At 44.1% G+C, this 19,770-nt stretch overlaps 7 protein-coding genes and 3 non-coding genes across 10 annotated transcripts; 3 read left to right on the top strand and 7 right to left on the bottom strand.

Annotated features, from left to right (window-relative positions):
- Window positions 1-1,690: 1,690 nt before the first annotated feature.
- LOC127588477 (histone H2B 5-like) lies at window positions 1,691-2,910 on the top strand. The gene has a single exon (XM_052047217.1). It carries the CDS (start codon window positions 2,373-2,375, stop codon window positions 2,745-2,747), a length of 375 nt encoding a protein of 124 aa, XP_051903177.1. The 5' UTR covers window positions 1,691-2,372; the 3' UTR covers window positions 2,748-2,910.
- Window positions 2,911-3,313: 403 nt separating this feature from the next.
- trnav-aac (transfer RNA valine (anticodon AAC)) lies at window positions 3,314-3,386 on the top strand. The gene has a single exon. It is a non-coding gene; the product is annotated as a tRNA-Val (tRNA).
- Window positions 3,387-3,747: 361 nt separating this feature from the next.
- LOC127588456 (uncharacterized) lies at window positions 3,748-6,364 on the bottom strand. Its single transcript, XM_052047193.1, has 2 exons — window positions 6,281-6,364; window positions 3,748-5,469 (listed from the first exon to the last, which is right to left on the bottom strand). The coding sequence occupies exon 2, from the start codon at window positions 5,323-5,325 to the stop codon at window positions 3,808-3,810; it is 1,518 nt and encodes a 505-aa protein (XP_051903153.1). The 5' UTR covers window positions 5,326-5,469; window positions 6,281-6,364; the 3' UTR covers window positions 3,748-3,807.
- A 160-nt stretch (window positions 6,365-6,524) lies between these two features.
- Window positions 6,525-6,597, bottom strand: trnav-aac (transfer RNA valine (anticodon AAC)). The gene has a single exon. It is a non-coding gene; the product is annotated as a tRNA-Val (tRNA).
- Window positions 6,598-6,931: 334 nt separating this feature from the next.
- Window positions 6,932-7,584, bottom strand: LOC127588479 (histone H2B 5-like). The gene has a single exon (XM_052047218.1). It carries the CDS (start codon window positions 7,536-7,538, stop codon window positions 7,164-7,166), a length of 375 nt encoding a protein of 124 aa, XP_051903178.1. The 5' UTR covers window positions 7,539-7,584; the 3' UTR covers window positions 6,932-7,163.
- Window positions 7,585-7,815: 231 nt separating this feature from the next.
- LOC127588476 (histone H3-like) lies at window positions 7,816-9,266 on the bottom strand. Its single transcript, XM_052047216.1, has one exon. It carries the CDS (start codon window positions 9,054-9,056, stop codon window positions 8,646-8,648), a length of 411 nt encoding a protein of 136 aa, XP_051903176.1. The 5' UTR covers window positions 9,057-9,266; the 3' UTR covers window positions 7,816-8,645.
- Window positions 9,267-9,888: 622 nt separating this feature from the next.
- Window positions 9,889-10,799, bottom strand: LOC127588470 (histone H1-like). Its single transcript, XM_052047209.1, has one exon. It carries the CDS (start codon window positions 10,777-10,779, stop codon window positions 10,105-10,107), a length of 675 nt encoding a protein of 224 aa, XP_051903169.1. The 5' UTR covers window positions 10,780-10,799; the 3' UTR covers window positions 9,889-10,104.
- Window positions 10,800-12,663: 1,864 nt separating this feature from the next.
- Window positions 12,664-13,114, bottom strand: LOC127588480 (histone H4). Its single transcript, XM_052047219.1, has one exon. It carries the CDS (start codon window positions 13,021-13,023, stop codon window positions 12,712-12,714), a length of 312 nt encoding a protein of 103 aa, XP_051903179.1. The 5' UTR covers window positions 13,024-13,114; the 3' UTR covers window positions 12,664-12,711.
- Window positions 13,115-14,603: 1,489 nt separating this feature from the next.
- ncf1 (neutrophil cytosolic factor 1) lies at window positions 14,604-18,943 on the top strand. The gene is made up of 11 exons (XM_052047202.1): window positions 14,604-14,766; window positions 14,874-14,954; window positions 15,074-15,149; window positions 15,989-16,154; window positions 16,588-16,640; window positions 16,962-17,084; window positions 17,413-17,520; window positions 17,591-17,708; window positions 17,798-17,911; window positions 17,990-18,165; window positions 18,397-18,943. Exons 1-11 carry the CDS (start codon window positions 14,695-14,697, stop codon window positions 18,558-18,560), a joined length of 1,251 nt encoding a protein of 416 aa, XP_051903162.1. The 5' UTR covers window positions 14,604-14,694; the 3' UTR covers window positions 18,561-18,943.
- Window positions 18,944-19,458: 515 nt separating this feature from the next.
- On the bottom strand, window positions 19,459-19,530 carry trnaw-cca (transfer RNA tryptophan (anticodon CCA)). Its single transcript has one exon. It is a non-coding gene; the product is annotated as a tRNA-Trp (tRNA).
- Window positions 19,531-19,770: the final 240 nt, after the last annotated feature.

Genomic DNA, 19,770 nt, shown 5'->3' with positions numbered 1-19,770 from the left:
TTGGTTCCACTTTTCGCATCGGCGACTCGGCGCGACTGCGTAATCTACGTTCGGAGGGGGGGGCCACAGGGGGGGGGGGCAGAATCAGTGCTACAGGGGCACTGGCCCCCGTTGGCCCTCCCCCAGAACCGCCACTGGGTCTGTGATGACCTGGCTTCGTCCCCACACAATGGGGGGCGGGGGAATAAAAGAAATGCATTGGTGCATTGATGAACGACTCAAAATGTTACTGAAGAGGACTAAAGGCTCACAACCTCTAAAGACTGTGGTGGTGGTCCTGTGGTTGTCTGATGACAATATAAACCTGCGTACCGTCTAGTTTGGGTTGCCTTGAAACTGTGAAACGCCATTTATTTGATCAGTTTTGCTTTTGGCATGACTACAGTCAATTTGACTCACTTGAATGTTGACTTTCTTTCATGCACACGAACAACTTAGCTCCTTCCCTTTCCTACTTGCCGTCCACTTGCACAAAGAATACACGTCTTATTTCAGCCTCGCGGAGAAGCAAAACTAATTTTTCCCAAGAAGGGATTATTTTCCTTTTTTGTGTCCGACATAGCCCCCATTTGTCCTCATGCCACGTATAATAAAGTCTGACACACCAGGAGTGAATTCTTCGATTATTCCTCACAGTACATCCGGAAGAATTCAACCGTGGTCGTGTTGTGCTCCTGACAGAAAGCAGATGATCCTTATAAAATGGCATTTTGAAGAAAAAAAATGACGTCATGGAATCCGATAACAAGATGCAACGCGTTTTCGTTTAGTAACCGCCCCGAGTCACGGTGGCAAACATTGTGTTTGCTGCCGTACCGATTTTCACCAATAAAAGACAAAATGAAACATTTACCATCGTGGATTTGATTGTAATCCGCGCTCGTTGTTCTCTTCTAATGCGCGATGCTTTGTCGCGACGATCACCTCACAATTAGGCACAATTTGAAACGGAAGTGTGAGGAAAAGTCATCGCGAACGTCACCGGGGGATTGAGTAGTGTTGTGTTGTGAAAGCTCTAAAATCTCAATTTGCAAATCTTTACAGAGAAATGTGAAACGGGTCAAAAGGTAAGGGTGTTATCTTGCTTGGAGGGTACAAAGCGTGTGGGTAGATGTTTTTCACGGCGCGCTTTTGGGGCTGAAACGCGGAAGAGAAAACACAAATTTCGTTCGAGTGGAGAACTGCTGCTAGTTGAGTCTCTCCGGTTCTCATGTGCCTGCCAAGCCCCGCCCCCGACTCTCCAGTTGACAGCCTCGTCTACAAAAACTGACAGCTTGTTCCGAAAGCTAAATTAATGAAGAAACCCACTGGGAAGAAAGCCAAAGCCAAGAAACCGTTTGAAAGAACAGTTAGAAAGACTCGGAAGTGCGGTGTCAACTCTGACACATAATCAAACTAAAAGGCTCTCTTCAGAGCCATTTCCTGACTCATTTCAACTTGGAGGGTCAGCAAACGTTTTGAAACGGAGCCATTAGTTTAGTATGAAAGGCAAATGGTTTGATGTGAACTTCGAATAAAACAAATATCTTCAAGTTGCTTTGAAGATTGATGCTATTATGGTGGCATCTTGTTATTTTTTTAGCAAATGACATTAATTACCGTGAAGACACTCATGTTAATGATTTTCTCACAATCATTAGAAAGAAGATACATATAAACTCACATTGAGAGGGTTATTTTTTTAACAGTTGCTAGTTACCTGCTCACCCCAGGATGGAAATGTGCTATAAGTGTTTTGAAACGCTCCAGTCTGTTGAGGGGCCAAGTTGATGATAGTTTGGGAGTTTTCATTAGTTAGTTTTTATTAATTCTCAAAGCTGGTTTGTTAGTTTTTATTCGTTTTTTTGTGTTTTTTTCTGGAAATGTTTGGTTAAGTTTAGTTTTAGTATTAGTTTTTTTTGTGTATTCGTGTGCAAAATTAAAAATTAGGACAATAAGTGTGTCGGAAAAACTCAACCAAAATATTTTTAAAACGTTCTGAAAACAAATATCCGTCTCTCTCATTTATGAACCGAGAAGGGAGACTACTTTTGACTTGTCTTACTTTTTGTGGATGTGGTACTAGAGCCATTCAAGGATTGTAACCTTTTGGCATTCATTTGCATTCTACTTTAATGCAAAATTCCCCTGTCGTCCCCTGGGCGGTATTCGGGAGACGCTATCGACATTTCAAATAGAATAAAAGCGCGACGAGTACCGTAGCCTATTGGCTAATAGCTTTCCGCCCACGATTTCAAAACAGCGTGTTTACGTCATCCAAAACAAACCAATCCTGTACGAGCAACAGCGCACAGAAATTTGCATAGCAGAATTATAAAAACGACACTCAGCCAAGTCGAATTCAGAAATCGCTTACCTGAGCAAGTGTCACAATGCCTGAAACAGCAGTGAAAGCCTCAAAGAAGGGCTCCAAGAAAGCCGTGGCCAAGGTCACCAAGACCGGCAGCAAGAAGAGAAGGAAGAGCAGGAGGGAGAGCTACTCCATCTACGTGTACAAGGTGTTGAAGCAGGTCCACCCCGACACCGGCATTTCTTCCAAGGCCATGAGCATCATGAACTCGTTCGTTACCGACATCTTCGAGCGCATCGCCGGCGAGGCTTCCCGCCTGGCGCTTTACAACAAGCGCTCCACCATCACCTCCAGGGAGATCCAGACCGCCGTTCGCCTGCTTCTTCCCGGTGAGCTGGCCAAGCACGCCGTGTCCGAGGGCACCAAGGCTGTCACCAAGTACACCAGCTCCAAGTGAAGTGCTATTCTTCAATCTCTGCAAAAGGCCCTTTTCAGGGCCACCACAAACTTCTCAAGACTTCATATCCATTAGCTTCAACATTACTTAATTGCCTCCCCAGAGATTGAAGTGTCAGTTTATTATTTTGCGAAGTGAGAACAATAAACGTTTATGCAGTTGCATAAATCGCGTTGAAAAAGGCAACCTTTAGAATTTTATGTAGTGTGACAGTATGCAAGTATGTCCTTATTACCAATTTAAAGCAACTTATTTACAGTAACTTAGTTGAAGCTATCCTGATCGCTTTGACATGGTTTCAGTCATAACGGCCGTCAAGGAAACGGTAACTACCATGTGGGCCCCGACGATGATCTTGACAGCCCCGGCCTACACTATTTAAATGTATCACGAAACCCGCTTCGTGTACTTTTGAGGCATACAGTACGATACAAAAGCAGTATTAGAACTTTAGTAGAAAGGTGACCGTTTTTATAGTTGGATAAAAAAGTACATGTAAGCGCTTTTGAGCGTCACATAAAATTGCATTGCCTACTTATATATTCAGTTCACAGGATTCTTCAACTGTTTCCGTAGTGTAGTGGTTATCACGTTCGCCTAACACGCGAAAGGTCCCCGGTTCGAGACCGGGCGGAAACATCTTTTATCCAGAAATCAAGGGATTTTTTTTCCATTATTCTAATCCAGCTATGACAATATAAATGACTCAAAGGGTAGCTGTATGACCTGAAATAAAAAGGCGTTGGACTAATGCAACTGGTTTGGCTTGATTTTATAATATGTGAAAGCGTATTCAGTTCACAATAATTATTACCTGTTTCCATAGTGTAGTGGTTATCATGCTTGCCTAACACGTGAAAGGTCCCAGATTTGGAACCGGGCGGAAACATCCTTTGTTAGTCAGTCATAAGGTTTTTGCCCCCCCCCCTGACTTCCTAAATGTTTTCCTAAGTTTTGGGAATTTCTCATGGCTTTATGAATGCATCGATTGAGCAGAAGACATGGCAGGAAATGAACATTTTTATTTTGCGCCATTGCCCTAAAAGACAACTACAGAAACCTACTCGATCTCCACCTCGATGTCAACAGGTTGCAGTTTTTGGACAAACACGATATCTTGGTCACCAGGATCCTGTTGGTGGAGGATTTCCTCCTCCGGTTCGTCTTTGCACCACGACGGTGACGACGGCGGGAGCTGGAAGGGAAGCTCGAAGACCGTATTCAGGTAATTGTCGTTCCTGTTACTTTTCCTCGCCATGGCAAGCACCTGAGACGCGACGGACCAGGCGAACTCCACCTTGTACGAGTTCTGGTAGCCCAGCTCAAAGTTGTAATCCAGGATTTGGAAAAGGGAAGGCACATAGCGCAGCCGGTTCTGCCGCACGTAGCGGTGCACCTCGAGCAGGACGCCCCTGGTCAGCTGTTGCAGGCTCAACTTACTCTTGGCTCCCCATTTGGAGCCCACGTCGAGATCCAGTCCGATTTGTTCGCAGGCGCGGAAGTCGTTGGATTGGATCGCCGCGACGTTCGTCTCTTGATTCGAGGCTATTCCTGCGCAGCGGTCCTCCGACTCGAGCTGCGTGAAGACGGGCGTGCTGAGCCACGGGTCTCCGGGGAGCGTGTTGGGCCATTTTTGGACCACCCCGGCGCACCATTTTTGCAACACGGCGGCGGCCCGGCTGTCACCACTCCGCAAGTCCAAATTGAAATTGTGCTCCAGGATGTCCTTGATCAGCTCGGTCGTCGTGCCGCGCAAACTCTCCACAAATTGGAACATTTCCAGCAGGGCGCCTACGGTCAGCGCAGACAATGGCAGCTTGACGCCGTCCGTCGGCCAGAAGTCCAAGCCGATCCTCTTACAGAAAGGATACGGATCCATGTCCGAGGATGGCGCCGCGCACTTTGTTGACTCGACTTCCTTTCCGCCGTCGTAAATGCGCGGGAGATGTAAACTGCCGTTGAGGAACTCAAATTGCGCTTTGTCGGGATGTGCGAGGAGGGCCTTCCATTTCGTGATTAAATCCCTGACCAGAGTCTGTGTGCTGTGCGCCTCCTGGAGGGCCATGCGAAAGTTGCGCTCCAGGATGTCCGACAAGAAGCTCACCGAGCCTTTATTTAGGGCCGTGGCAAACTGCTGAACCTCCATCAGGACGCTGTTGGTGAGCAGACGCAGATGCAAGGCTCGTTTGGCGCCAGAGCCGACGTCAAAGTCCAAACCGATCTCCCGGCAGCTCTCGAACTGGCTCTCGGCTTTCTGCTCTGTCAGGATTCGCGTGGAGCAAATGCCACGCAGGAGCCACAGCTTCCGCCTCGCGTTACCGTCCTGAGCTCCTTCATCAGAGCGTTCGCCGATCCCACTTTGGGTGTCCGTGCGAGTTGCCCTTACCGGAACCCGTCCGTCGTCTTCGTTGGCGGCCACGGCTTTCGAGTCGGACTGCGTTTCGGCCTCAAAGTCAAGTGGGCGCATGTAGGAATCGACCGGCAATTCTCCCGTGGCGTCGCCGGTTGTGCGCTGCAGCGATCGCTTTATCCTGGCGTCCGCTCCGGTGTGATCCAGAGCTTTGCGCTTCTGAAACATGACCCTTGGGATTTGGCTGACCTGGATGCCAAAGTTCTGCTCCAGCAAGGTTGTTGCCGATGCGATTGGCCGTGCTGGAGAAGGACGCGAGAGAAGTCCAGGAGTTCCAGCATCAGGCCGTTGGTGAGCAGATCCAAATGGAACCTATGAAAACGGGTTATAAAACAGAATGAAGTGCAAAACAAAAACAAACAAAAAAAGATTCTCGGAGTGTGGTAGCTCCAGGTTCCAATAGTAAGAAATCGGCGCCCTCTAGTGGTGTACAAAATCATTTTAATCCAATTCAGTTGTAATTGAACATACAATCTTTGTAGAACGGTTTGTGTTGACTTGAAGCAGTCATCTATGTACATTTGTTGTTTCATTTTCATCTGCGATATATTTTAACTGAATACTTATGTAAGGGGAAGCCGGAAGAATCACTGCCAAAGTTACAATTCACTTGTGTTTAACTTTTACATTCAACGCAGTGGCACCTTGGCGAAATGTTTGTTAGAAAAATGTGCTTTCATATTATATATATATATATATATACTGCCCAAATAGTTTCAATATTCAAACTACGTCACAGTGGCTAACAATAATATAAAACAATAAAACCTGCCGCGTTTAGATGAACACGTACACGTACATTTGAGATCGAATTGAGTTTAAAACATATTCATACCACGTCGGAGAATGTGGTTGCCTATCATCTTCTCAAACCACTAGTACAAATGATTAGATTCATTGTGTGGGCCCGGGCAAGCTCAACTAGTTGGTTCAAGACGAAGCCACTTGAAATAAATAACAAACACAGCAGCCCAAAACAAAACAGCAGGCAGTTCGAGGGCTCGCGTTAGCATATGTAAATAGCTCACGCTAACTAGGCGTTCTGTCTGCGATTAGTCTGCGGCACATAGGACAAAGACCGCTAAAGCGAACACACCAAGCAATGCATTCCTTCACTTCCTACCTGCCCGATACGGCGCTGAAGTCATTTTATGGACGCGGAAAGACGGTTTAGCCCACAACTGCTGCATAAAGCATTGGTCGGCTCACGTGGAGCGGAACTTCCGGTATGTATACCAGACCATCAGTTGCAGTAGTCTTTTTAACGCCTTTTTTTCGGCCCATACACCTACTTTTAAAATCATTTACAATTTCTAAAATGGATTAGAATAATGAAAAAAAAAATCCCTTGATTTCTGGATAAAATATGTTTCCGCCCGGTCTCGAACCGGGGACCTTTCGCGTGTTAGGCGAACGTGATAACCACTACACTACGGAAACAGTTGAAGAATCCTGTGAACTGTATGTATAAGTAGGCAATGCAATTTTATGTGCCGCTCAAAAGCGCTTACATGTATTTTTTTATCCAACTATAAAAACGGTCACCTTTCTATTAAAGTTCTAATACTGCTTTTGTATCGTACTGTATGCCTCAAAAGTACACGAAGCGGGTTTCGTGATACATTTAAATAGTGTAGGCCAGGGCTGTCAAGATCATCGTCGGGGCCCACATGGTAGTTACCGTTTCCTTGACGGCCGTTATGACCGAAACCATGTCAAAGCGATCAGGATAGCTTCAACTAAGTTACTGTAAATAAGTTGCTCTAAATTGGTAATAAGGACATACTTGCATACTGTCACACTACATAAAATTCTAAAGGTTGCCTTTTTCAAAGCGATTTATGCAACTGCATACACGTTTATTGTTCTCACTTCGCAAAATAATAAACTGACACTTCAATCTCTGGGGAGGCAATTAAGTAATGTTGAAGCTAATGGATATGAAGTCTTGAGAAGTTTGTGGTGGCCCTTAAAAGGGCCTTTTGCAGAGATTGAAGAATAGCACTTCACTTGGAGCTGGTGTACTTGGTGACAGCCTTGGTGCCCTCGGACACGGCGTGCTTGGCCAGCTCACCGGGAAGAAGCAGGCGGACGGCGGTCTGGATCTCCCTGGAGGTGATGGTGGAGCGCTTGTTGTAAAGCGCCAGGCGGGAAGCCTCGCCGGCGATGCGCTCGAAGATGTCGGTAACGAACGAGTTCATGATGCTCATGGCCTTGGAAGAAATGCCAGTGTCGGGGTGGACCTGCTTCAACACCTTGTACACGTAGATGGAGTAGCTCTCCCTCCTGCTCTTCCTTCTCTTCTTGCTGCCGGTCTTGTTGACCTTGGCCACGGCTTTCTTGGAGCCCTTCTTTGAGGCTTTCACTGCTGTTTCAGGCATGTTGATAACTTTGTTGAAAGGCGTTGTGTGAAGTTGGAACTGGCCGAGTTGAGCTTTTCATATTCGTGATATGCAAATTTCTGTGCGCTGTTGCTCGCACAGGATTGGTTTGTGTGGAGTGACGTACCACCGCTGCTATGAAACAGTGGGCGGAGAACTTTTAGCCAATAGGGCAAGGAAGTTGTCGCGCTCTTTTCTTTTTGAAATTTAGATACAGATAAATACTATGGAACGTGGGTGGGGCAACAGGATTTTTCATTGGTATAGTATGCAAATAAACATTGACAGTGTCGTGTCATTTATTAAAAATGATTTAGGAATAATCAATACAAAATAGGTCATACATTCATATTTATAAATGTCCTAAAAGGACATTTTTAAAATCGTATATTTATTTCATTCGTAATGCCAGTATTTACCAATGTTCACATGTATTTATACATGTAATAAAATGTACACAATATTCCAAATGACCAAACATCTTGTGTACCATTATCATATTTGATTAATTTTCAATGACCAGCTCATCAATGTATTCGCACCTTAATTTTTTAAAGTACTTAATACACCTTAAACCCTTATAGTATTTGTACTGAACATTGTAGTAACTTACCTACAACTTCAAAATTATAGCAATTATTTACAGACATGCAATAGGTAACCTGAATTGACATTTCATCACATTTAGCTTCAGTGTTAAATGTGTCAACAAAATGGTTTACATTACAATATTTGTCACCTTAAATATCAAAGCCATAAGGTGAACAGCAACACCAAATCGACATTTTAATGCAAACAATTCCCAACGTTAAATATAAAAAGGTAAATCTTTAGTATTCAGGGAACTATGGAATACTTTATACTTGCTATTCTTTATACCTTATAAATATAAAGACCGAGGCCAAAAAAATGGAATTATACGGTGCCATTCTTTGTGAAAGAAAATAATTTTGTTTGTTCTTCAAAGAATGGGAATCGTAATGTGTGCAACGTTTTCTACACCATACACAAACGAAATAAAGAAAGATATAAGAGGAATTGAAGCCATTTTAGAAATTGTGAGTGGCTCTTAAAAGAGCCGTTGTTGTGATGGGGTGACTGGGAGACTTAGGCCCTCTCGCCGCGAATGCGGCGAGCCAGTTGGATGTCTTTGGGCATAATGGTGACGCGCTTGGCGTGGATGGCGCACAGATTGGTGTCCTCAAACAAGCCAACCAAGTAAGCCTCGCTCGACTCCTGCAGAGCCATGACGGCTGAGCTCTGGAAGCGCAGGTCGGTCTTGAAGTCCTGGGCAATCTCCCTGACAAGACGCTGGAAGGGCAACTTGCGGATAAGCAGCTCCGTTGACTTCTGGTAACGGCGGATCTCACGGAGAGCCACTGTACCGGGCCTGTAACGGTGAGGTTTCTTTACTCCGCCGGTGGCTGGGGCGCTCTTGCGGGCCGCCTTGGTAGCCAGCTGCTTTCTGGGAGCTTTTCCTCCGGTGGACTTGCGAGCGGTTTGCTTCGTTCTTGCCATGGCGTCTAAAGGGAGTGCTTCGTCTGTAGTGATATTGCAAGGCGCCACAGGGAGAATTTATAGTGGAGTGTCGGCACTACGGGGACGCTGATTGGTCGAATGGAGAGTCACGTGTGGTTGTATTAGACAAACGATTGGGCCACAAGAATATGAAATGAACCAATGAAAGCGTTGGCGGGAGAACTTTGAAAGGCGCCATTTGTCTAAGCGGACGTTTGAACAGCTTCGCTTTTGTTTTTTTGTAGTGTCTGAATTGACTTAACAGTTTTCTGTTCCTCGAGTATTTCTAAAGCAGGGATGGCAGGCAACGAAATACAGGAGGGAGGGGCCATTTTTTTTTCTTCAGTCCTTACACCTCCTAAACAGATGTATAACAAAACTGCTACTTTAAACATGGGCAAAATATTTGCTCTTGATCCATTTAATGTTTCAATGCATGCATAAAAGATCAACTATCCTAATCCAACAATAAAAGGGTTTGAAGCAAACAATAAAATAACCACATAAAAAGGCAAAGGGCTGTCTTGCTTTAAAAAAAACATTCAAGAATGGCACAAAACCATTGAACAGCAAACTAATATCAAGTGACAGAACTTATTTTGTGCATTTGTCCACAAAATTCAACTCGCTCAAAATCTTAACACTAATGAGGTGCTCCGTTTATCCTGTATCAGAGTAGGCATTGGTGAACTTCTGGAAAATGGTTTTAAATTCCCAAACACCTGGTGGATTTCCAGGCGGTCCTGCGCAACATTGCTAACCCTGTCCCCCCACCCCTAGACTATTTATTATTTCAACACCCCATCCCAGACTACGTTTTAAAGTAAAAATCACATTTGGGGAGGTTATGTATATTATATACGTTCAAATTTTGGGGTTTATGAAGCATTTTAAATCAAATCAAATTCGGGATTCATTTATTCATGGCCAGTCAGCGTGCATTTGCTGCCACATGTCTAAAAGGAAGAACACGGAATTACTCTTTGAGTCGATGTGGTGGCTCTTAAAAGAGCCTTTGGTTGGTTGAAAATGTGAAACGTTAGAAGATTCACTTCTTGGATTTTTTCACTGCTGCCTTCTTGGGTGTTTTCTTAGTTGTCTTGGTGGCAAGCTTCCTCCCCTTTTTCGGGGTCTCCTTCTTGGACTTGGGATTCGACTTTGCTCTGGACGCCGTAGCCTTCCTGGGGCTGCTGGTCGACTTGGTAGCCTTCTTAGCAGCAGGCTTCTTCGCTGGCTTCTTAGGTTTCTTGTCAGGCTTGCCGGAACTGCGTCTCTTCTTCGCGGCTGCTGCCGATTTCCTGCCGGCGGCAGCGGCGGTAGTAGCGGTGGTGGTGGTGGACTTCTTGGCAGCGGGTTTCTTCTTAACATCCTTGGTTTTCTTGGCCTTCTTGGCGGTCGGCTCCTTCTTGGCGAGTTTGAAGGAACCAGAAGCGCCAATTCCCGTGGTCTGGCTCAGGACCCCCTTACCCACTAGAGAGACCAAGGAGATGTTGATGCGCCGGTTGTTTTTGGGCACGTCCACGCCTTGGCTCGCCAACACCCTCTTCATCGCAGCCACCGACATTCCTTTGCGCTCCTTGGAATCGGAAATGATGTTGACGATCTGCTTGGAGAGAGTGGGGGCATCTCTACTCGCCCTCTTGGCTGGTGACTTCTTCTTTTTGGCCTTTCCCGCCGCCTTAGACGGGGTCGTAGCGGCTGGTGCCGGTGCTTCCTCTGCCATGGCTCTTCTCTGGTTCGTCTTGCTGAAAACAAGTTGTCGACTGGAGAGCAGGAGGCGGGACTTATACGGCACATGAGAACCGGGGAGACTCAACCCAGCCGCAGCTCTGCACTCGAGCGATGTGTGGACGTGCTTTTTGTGTTTTCTCTTTCACCTTTAAGTCCCAAACTACGCTATAAATTCAAATCTATTATCAAATCTTTTGCACCAGATCATAGTTGACTCCCTCTTCTTTATCCTAGGAGTGTTTTTGTGGGTTAATATGCGCTGGTTTTATCACTAGAGCTTTCAAACCTCACCGGTTCTCTGTCATTCGGAGACGACCGCGGCCACTTTTGGTGTCATTTTGTCCTCAAAATGCGTGAAATTGTGTCGTGGCGGTCGTGATGCAGTTTCGCACGTTAGCAGAGACGCCTGAGCGTGGATTAGAACCAACTCGGCTCCACGATCGGTTTTATTTTTGCCTTTATCAGCGAAAATTGAGACGATGGTAAACACACGAGTTTCTCGCGGTGACCCCGGGGCGGTTACCAGTCGGCAACACACGCGAGGATCTTACGTGCTCATCGATCGTTTGGATGCATGAAAAAATCAATTGATGACAGTCGATTGATAACTTAACAGCTTGAATATAGTTTTGCACATATGTGACGTGATTTGAGGGTGTTACTTGCGTGGAATGTGTACTCATTAGAAGATTGCAGTCAGATCAACGTTTCTTCATTCCGAGGCAGGCCAAGTTTTAATGTTTGTTTTGAGTCCGTTATTTCCACTTTTCCCCTGAATTTCACGTAGCGATTTTTAGATGTTCGTTTGAACGTTTACGGTTCAAACGCTATGGTCTCGTGGTTGTGCATTTGAAGCATATTGGTTACAATTGATTGGGAGACACTTTTGCAAATGTAGCATTGTATACAGTTTATAAAGGACATTTGGAAAGGACACCGAAAGTTTTCCAGCACATGTGTGGTTGTGTATGTCCAAGCAAGCGCACAGTGGACATGTTGAAACATGACTCTGAAAGATTTTACCCACAACAACTATAATAGCCGAGTCGGAGTCGGACCGAGTAAACCTAGTCGAGAAAAACAAATACCAAGACCCCGCATATGCATTTGCTGTTACGATTATTGAACCACTACTCATTTTGGATTATATTCTACAAATAGGTACTTACAAAAAGCCGTGAAAACACGTTTGGTTAGCCAAGAACCACTAGATTTTTTTCCTTAAACAAAGCAGTTACTTATTACATTATTGAGCTTCATTACCATCTACTTTGTTGATAATATTTGGCATGTTTATAAATATTGTGGCTGTGACAATCTAATTTTGAAAGCGTTACTGAATGTTCAAAATGAATGTGTATTCCACGAGAAGCATTTAAAATGGGAGTTGATAAACGATGAAGCTTAATACATTCATACTTGATGCCCGGAAATTGCCATCATCACCACAGTTTATTTGGAGATCTCTACTTTGGCCCACTTCTGACTTCAAATTTCTTTCAAATTGTTTCCCTCGCCAGAGGCGTTCACGACATGTGGCGCTCATCATGGAAACATTGAAGCAATCCTGCTTTCAGAAGTTGATATCCACATTAATCGATTGCATTAGTTGACCGTCTTATTTTAAAGCTTCTGTAGAGTGCAACTAGTAATAGGGTAACATTTTTAATCGCTTGAGTCGATTACTGTTCGAACTTTGACTGTGTTACACGGCACCCCATACTAACTTGTCCCTGCGCCGCATTTGGCGACCCCTCAAGTCAAGACCGAACACTTTATTCGTATCGTGGTCATCATACTGTACAGAACCAACATCGAAAATTGACCACTATTGACCAAAGGTTTTCTCAGAAACGTGCCCTTTAAGTTTTCAGTGTGTGGCTCTTAAAAGAGCCGTTGGGTTGATGGGAGATAGCCGATGAATTTAACCGCCGAAGCCATACAGGGTGCGGCCCTGCCTCTTGAGAGCGTACACCACATCCATGGCCGTGACCGTCTTCCTCTTGGCGTGCTCAGTATAAGTGACGGCGTCACGGATCACGTTCTCCAGGAAGACCTTGAGGACACCGCGGGTCTCTTCGTAGATCAGGCCGGAGATACGCTTGACTCCGCCGCGGCGAGCCAGACGTCTAATGGCGGGTTTGGTGATGCCCTGGATGTTGTCGCGAAGAACTTTGCGGTGGCGCTTGGCGCCTCCTTTTCCGAGCCCCTTGCCGCCTTTGCCTCTGCCGCTCATTGTAGTAGTTGAAGAGATACTTGATTGAGAACGAGTGTGACTTACAGTTGAAACTGACCTTTGTTTATTCTCCAACTGCGGACGTGTTAGAAATACTCACCACATCGTCTTGTCACTCCGCCCCCAACCGTTGGAGCGCTGTACGGCAAAACACATAGGACAAACTAAATCCTACCGTCATTCGAGGGGACACGAAGTACCGCGTTCGTATTTTGAAACGCTTACATAACTGTTTCATGAATATTATACACATGCAAGAAAAATGACTTACTTTCAACTTTAGAGTTAAAATTCGAATACATTTTCAAATTTATACCTCTCATTGTACTTAGTGGTGGGCATTCAAGTTTCATTCCGTGTCAGAAGACTTCACATAAATCACCATTTGTTGCATTATATCCATTTATTCCAGTGGTGGGTGGCAACGAAGTACAAATACTTAATAGTCTAACAATCACTGTACTTAAAGTTATTTTTCAGGTGTGTGTACTTGACTGAATTTTCTTCTGACTATAACATTTCTCCCTTCTGAGTACAAGCACGAAGTAATTTAATCAAAGAAGGCAACTTTTTTTGCCAACATTTTAAAAGGACCAGCAGATATAATTCCTTTTGTACGTTTCTCTTTTAAATATTTCAGGGTCTGTATTTCACTTTTACTTACAGTAAGTATTGGCATTGGATCAGTATTTCAAATTTGTTGGCTCAAGGCCAGTGAGCTGCAGCTCGAAAATTTCAACATTTTCCATCCTCTTGATTGGTTGGTCAGAGCAAGCTGCATGCTGACGTCACTCTCAACTGTCGTTGACTGATAAAATGGCCAGTTTGAATGTTGCGCCCCACCTTGGTCCTATCTACAGTATTTTATTGAAGAGGAGCAATTGTGTATGTGACATTTTTCATAAGGGTTTTGCTTGATCAAACAGCGACAAATGAAACAACTTTGCTCATGTAAAAATAAACATGCAACTATTTGGACATATACTTGATTACAATTTTTGTCTTGGTCATATGGGGCCCTGACCACCCTGAGCCGCCACTTAACCCAAGTTAACTTGTTGTCAGATGAGGTTCTCTATTTGTTTGAGCGTAACCGTGGTGAACGCTTAACGGCCCACGTCAGGCATGACATTTTCTGTCTTAACAATTTCCCTTGCATCATGATTTTTATTTACTTAATTTTTGCAGTATTTGTGGCCATAACAAGAGGAAGTTTGCCGTTAGTGCTCTTCTATCTTCCTCTTTGTTTCTGTTGCGAAAACTTTGCAGATACAGAGTCATGTTGTGTGGACCGATGAAAAGAGTGCATAGTGGGCACCGCAACAACAAATGTCACCCTACAGACTAGTCAATGCAAACCCTAAAGTCTAGTCAGTGCATTTCATTTTCCATCAAGTGAAAGCAGTGTGACGGTCAGCACAGTGAGAAAGTTTTTGGCTCGTCCGCCTCAAGAATCGAGAGGTTCTGGGTTCGAATTGAAGTGAAGTTGCCGTGTCCCCCCCCCCGTGACCCTCATGAGGATGCATGCGTTTCAATTGCCTTCTTGACAAGGTAAAGAGGAAGTGACATTTGCGGCATGTTGATGACACAATAGAGGCACACGTAGACGCACCCGCACATTTATAAGCCTCCAGCAGCATCTCACATCAGTCGGTCTCCTTCTATCCCAACATGGAGGAAGTCTACATTCGACACGTGAAGCTACTTGGCTTTGAAAAACGCTTTTACCCCAGTCAGCACTATGTGAGGCTCCCAAAATGGCCGAACATGCTTTTTTTTCCATCATAAGCATCTTTAGTTTGTGTTAATGTTCTTTGTTGTTGGTTTTTTTCCACTTTATTTTGTTTTAGGTGTACATGCTGATGGTGAAGTGGAGCGACCTCGTCGAGAAATTGATCTTCAGGACATATCCTGAAATCTACACTTTCCACGTGAGTGTCTTGTTTTTTTTTTTTTTTTAATGCAAGACTAGATGAAATGCTTTTGCCCCTAATTTCAACAAGTCAGTACAGTGGCTGGCTGTTCAATAAAGCAGATCTCCCGTTCTCAGAAATCCCTGAAAGAGATGTTTCCGATTGAAGCCGGAGAAATCGAAACAAAGGACCGAATCATTCCATCGCTGCCAGGTATCATTTTGAAAAAAAATAATAATTCAGTGCAATTTTGTTTCCCTCAATATTGCAATTGCAATTTAATAGACACGTTTTTTTCCAAGGTGATCTTTACATGTATTTTTTTCAAAGAAATGCAATCCACACATAGAGTAAATCTGTCTCACAACCAACGAGGTCAGATTTATTATACATATTTTTTTTTGTTTTTAAAGGTTTAGGAACATGCTGCGAAATGAATTGAAGTGATATGAACGTTTATTTCTCTAATTCAATTAGAGTTACTAAATCTGTAATGCAAACAAATCTGGAACACACTGAACTAATCTAAAAGGCCTTTGTTATTTAAAATTGCAATTTGGATTTGATTCATTATTCAACCCAAGTAAACAGAGACTCATCACATGACTTTTTGGTGTATCTTCTGCATCCACGATACAAAGTGTACGTTTTAAAATGACTGGGAACTCATGGCGAATTTGTTTCAAATTACAAACGCTTGCACGCTGTAGGGGATTTTATTTCAGGAAGCACCTGAGTGTCAAAACTTTCACTTCTCTTTTTTTGTCTCTTTATTGAGACAAGCCAACAGAAGAGAGGAAATGCAATCAAAATCACACAAAAAACCCCAATTTTCATCACTCTGTACACAATTGGATTGCAGCGCTTCCTCTCGTCAAGGTCGTACAAAAAAAATATAAAAGAATATTACTCTGAAAGGCTGTTTTGTGTGACATTTGAATATTCTTCACTTTTATCCAAGGTGTGAATCACCATGAATTTTAAGAAAATTAAAGCTAAAATAAAGTAAAACTACTCACTAACATTTGTTCAATATCCATTTTGTTCCGCAGCACCGCGTTGGGTGGAGAGCCAAAGGTCTCGGGAAAGCAAGCAGAGCACACTGACCGAGTATTGTCTGTCGCTCATCGCGCTCCCGCCGCACATCTCACGCTGCTCGCATCTCAACGCCTTCTTCAAAGTGCGACCGGAGGACGAAAACCCGCCGGCTCCAAACACGTCAGTGAGCCGCATTCAACACTCAACAAGGAGATCAATGACTTAACTCAAGGCGAATATTATTTTTTTTTTAAACTCACAAACTTACTGAAGGCAAACAAACAAATGAGCTAACAAACCAATTAACAAAAGAGGGAGGGGATGAATTAGCCAACAGACCGTCAGGGTGGCTAACTAGCAAGGAAGCATTAACTACCTAACGAAAGAGGCATGGCACTTGTATTGCAATAAAATAGTACTAGTCAAGATAACTTTATGGATTGATATTTACCCTAACAATAGAATTCATCTCTACGTCATCCAAATTAAATGCCACATTGTGGGTTTCAGATGAGTCACCTTACCAATGACAGATGACTAACGCACACACAGTGCATGAACAAAACAAAACAAAACGAAAAAAAACAGTTCGGTATTTCTCTTTTCTGTTCAGAGGGAAAAAAAGTGAAATCTTCTTGGAGACCAAAGTCAACAACAACATATCCGGTAAGACTTGAAATATTGAGCGAACAATGCATGTGAACATAGTTGTTTTTCAGTGGCCTTTGTGTTTGTATATTGAAACATGCAAAATAGGACGAAAAGTGAACGTTTTGTGTTACTGTATCTATAAACTGGCATATTTAAGTTGTGTATTTATATTTATAAAGTCTTAACATCACAATCCTTAATTTCACCGTTTCTTATTTCATTAAACATCTATAATTTTAGGAATGGCATAAACATTTAAAATTCATGTTTAGTAAAATGATGCTTTCATGATTATTTGATATGTAAGGTACAGACATAATTAACTCCCCTCTATAGAGATTTCCGGGCCCATCATACTGGACACATACAGAGTAATCGCAGACTTCACCAAGACGTCCAAACACGAGCTCAACCTGCGCACTGGGGACTTGGTGGAAATTGTGGAGAAGAACCAGAATGGTGAGAAACTCCAAAAGGTCAAGAAGAAAATGTGATCGTTCGCAGCATTCTTATCCAAAAGAAAAGGGATGCAGTGACACCTGGTGGCAATTGAGAACATTGCACACCAGCCATTTCAGCAAAACATCCATAGAGAATGGTGGCCTCAATTTGCCCGAATCCTAGCTAGCAAGCTAACTCGTTAGCATAAAGCAGTATGATTGTTTGTTTGCTAGCTCGTAAAAAAGTGGTTTGTTAGCTAAAGGTGACCACTGGGTGTGGTAGGTCATATTCAGCTCTCCAAAAAAAGTGACATTTTGTGAATTTTAACATGACTGTTGGCATTCAGGCTGGTGGTTCTGCCAATGTGAAACAAAACGAGGATGGGTTCCTGCCACCTACCTGGAACCCCTGGACGGACCGGAGGAGACAGAGGACGTGGAGCCAAATTACGAAGGTAATCTTTAGTCCTTTTCTGATTATTTTCATAACCGCGTGGCTTTGTTTAAAACACGTTGTCCCTGAAGGAGAATTGCACGTAACGGTCCGAGCCTACAAGGCGGAGACGGACGATGAGATCTCGCTGGAGATGGGAGAAACCATCGAGGTCATTCACAAGCTCTTGGACGGCTGGTGGGTTGTCAGGTAGAGAAGTCGCTGCTTCACTCGTAAATCAAATGATGCATTTGGGTTATGTTTGACTTCAATGTGCGACTTTTTTCTGCTTTGCTCAGAAAAGGCGAGCAGACGGGTCACTTCCCCTCCATGTTCCTGCAGAAAGCAGGAAAAGGGGCCAAATATGAATACAATATCAAGCAACCAGAGGGACAGAAGCCTCCGCCTCGCAGGTCCATTATCGAGATGATCCTTCTTATGCTGTGAACCCTTGCTTGGGTTGCCAAAATTCATCCGTATCTTCTCTCCAGGTCTACCATTAAGAACGCCAAGAGCATCCACGAACAAGGCCGGCAGCGCCTAAGCCAGGAGGCCTACCGGAGGAACAGTCGCCGATACCTCCAGCAAAAAGGCGGCCTGCCCACCGCCCTGCCCAGGAAATCCAAGATGCCGGAGAAGTCACCTCTGAGGGAGAGAAAGAACCAAGGTAGGATGACTACCTTTGATTAAAAAAATAATAATAAAATCCTGCCTCTATAGAAAAGGATTACAATTGCTGATAAATGTAACAAGATGGCAGCAAAGCACTACTTTTGGCCTTTGCCAAACTAAATGAAGTTCCGCCCCTGACTTCAATATTGTTCCTTGGGTCCCAAATGCCACAAGATGGTGCCAAAGTAAAAATCATATAAATAGGATATTCACGTGTGACCCGCAGGCAACATTCCCGTGCAGCGCTTCAGTTCGGCGAATGAGCTGAAGCCAGAGGCCCCAGTGATCCCGCCCCGACCGAGTCCCGAGCTCATCCTGGAACGCTGCACCGACAAGACCTGCAAGAAAGTCAGCATCCGCAATTCCGGAAGCAGAAGCAACAGCACCTAGTATGAAACCTCAGATGGTGTCCCTCAAGGTTCCCCCTTGAATCCCCTCCCGTTCCTTTATTTAATGGTCCCTTTGCTGTGTTTTTAAATAATTCTTGATTGTTAAGTTATTAACTATTCATGACATCCATGCATAGTGACAGCACGAACAACTAAATGCTCTTTCACTAGATGGTAGCAGGTGGAATCGACACGTTTGGTCGTGTGCCATGACTTTTTTTTCTCATATAAATACATGCCTTAGCTCAATAAAGGTTGGGAAACCCTGTTCTGGATGACCTCGTGACAGCATTGTGAAAAGCCTCGACATTTGTGCTTTAGTCTGAGCTCCACCTTGCTCACAGTTGCAAAATAAAATCCATAAAGTTGCCATTGATCCTTTAAGTGTGTTACAGCATGGATGTACACGACTCATACACAAAAAACGTTTGCATACTTGGTTGAAATTTGCAGGGGAACCTACACAGCACTATAAGCAGAGTTACAGAACGTTCACTTCTTTGCCTTTCTGTGACACCTGCAGTCTCTGTGGCAATCTCCTGATGACAATATAAATCACTGGTCACTTGCCGTTATTTTCGTGGAGATGCAGCCATTTGCTGTCGCAAAGTGGCATCAGTCGGTTGCAGGAGAGAGACCAGAAGAGTCACAGAAAGGCTCAGAAGTATACATTCTTGGAATCTTTCATGGCTGAAACAGCTGTTGATCCAGCTACTTGTTAAACAACAAGTTGTACTCCCCAAATACACTGAACAGTTGGGACGAGGGTTTTCAAACACTCACAAAAGGTTTGCGTGCGCTTGAGATAGTTCCTGAAATTTAACCCGAAAGCCCAGGGCAGGTTGTGACAATGAAGTGTTCCGTATATGGAACGTGAGGAAAATGAACTCCAAAAGAAATGACCCCGACGTGATTTGAACACGCAACCTTCTGATCTGGAGTCAGACGCGCTACCGTTGCGCCACGAGGTCGACGCCAGCATTGTGTACGGTGTTATATATAGACAAATAAAACGAAGGAATTGCAGCAGTATGTCGCACCATCTTAATAGCGGCAGGCCCCTAATCACAATAAAACACGAACAAATGGCATGTCGTGCATTTTCTCAGCCCATCTTATGTGTTCTAATTCCTCGTCACCGGTTCATTCCAAACTGTTAAAAACGTTTTTCTAACCTTTTTATTCGGCGTGTGTGAGGGTGTGTTTTAACG

The sequence above is a fragment of the Hippocampus zosterae genome, chromosome 16, assembly GCF_025434085.1.
Source record: "Hippocampus zosterae strain Florida chromosome 16, ASM2543408v3, whole genome shotgun sequence".
Lineage (NCBI taxonomy): Eukaryota > Metazoa > Chordata > Actinopteri > Syngnathiformes > Syngnathidae > Hippocampus > Hippocampus zosterae.
This window is presented reverse-complemented; position numbering and strand designations above follow the sequence as displayed.

Excerpts from the sequence above, each read along its gene's own strand:
- LOC127588477 (XM_052047217.1), top strand. The coding sequence starts at position 2,373 with ATGCCTGAAACAGCAGTGAAAGCCTCAAAGAAGGGCTCCAAGAAAGCC.
- LOC127588456 (XM_052047193.1), bottom strand. The coding sequence starts at position 5,325 with ATGTTTCAGAAGCGCAAAGCTCTGGATCACACCGGAGCGGACGCCAGG.
- LOC127588479 (XM_052047218.1), bottom strand. The coding sequence starts at position 7,538 with ATGCCTGAAACAGCAGTGAAAGCCTCAAAGAAGGGCTCCAAGAAAGCC.
- LOC127588476 (XM_052047216.1), bottom strand. The coding sequence starts at position 9,056 with ATGGCAAGAACGAAGCAAACCGCTCGCAAGTCCACCGGAGGAAAAGCT.
- LOC127588470 (XM_052047209.1), bottom strand. The coding sequence starts at position 10,779 with ATGGCAGAGGAAGCACCGGCACCAGCCGCTACGACCCCGTCTAAGGCG.
- LOC127588480 (XM_052047219.1), bottom strand. The coding sequence starts at position 13,023 with ATGAGCGGCAGAGGCAAAGGCGGCAAGGGGCTCGGAAAAGGAGGCGCC.
- ncf1 (XM_052047202.1), top strand. The coding sequence starts at position 14,695 with ATGGAGGAAGTCTACATTCGACACGTGAAGCTACTTGGCTTTGAAAAA. Across the intron at positions 14,767-14,873 it reads TTTACCCCAGTCAGCACTAT|GTGTACATGCTGATGGTGAA; the intron begins GTGAGGCTCCCA and ends ATTTTGTTTTAG. Across the intron at positions 16,641-16,961 it reads AGTCAACAACAACATATCCG|AGATTTCCGGGCCCATCATA; the intron begins GTAAGACTTGAA and ends TCCCCTCTATAG.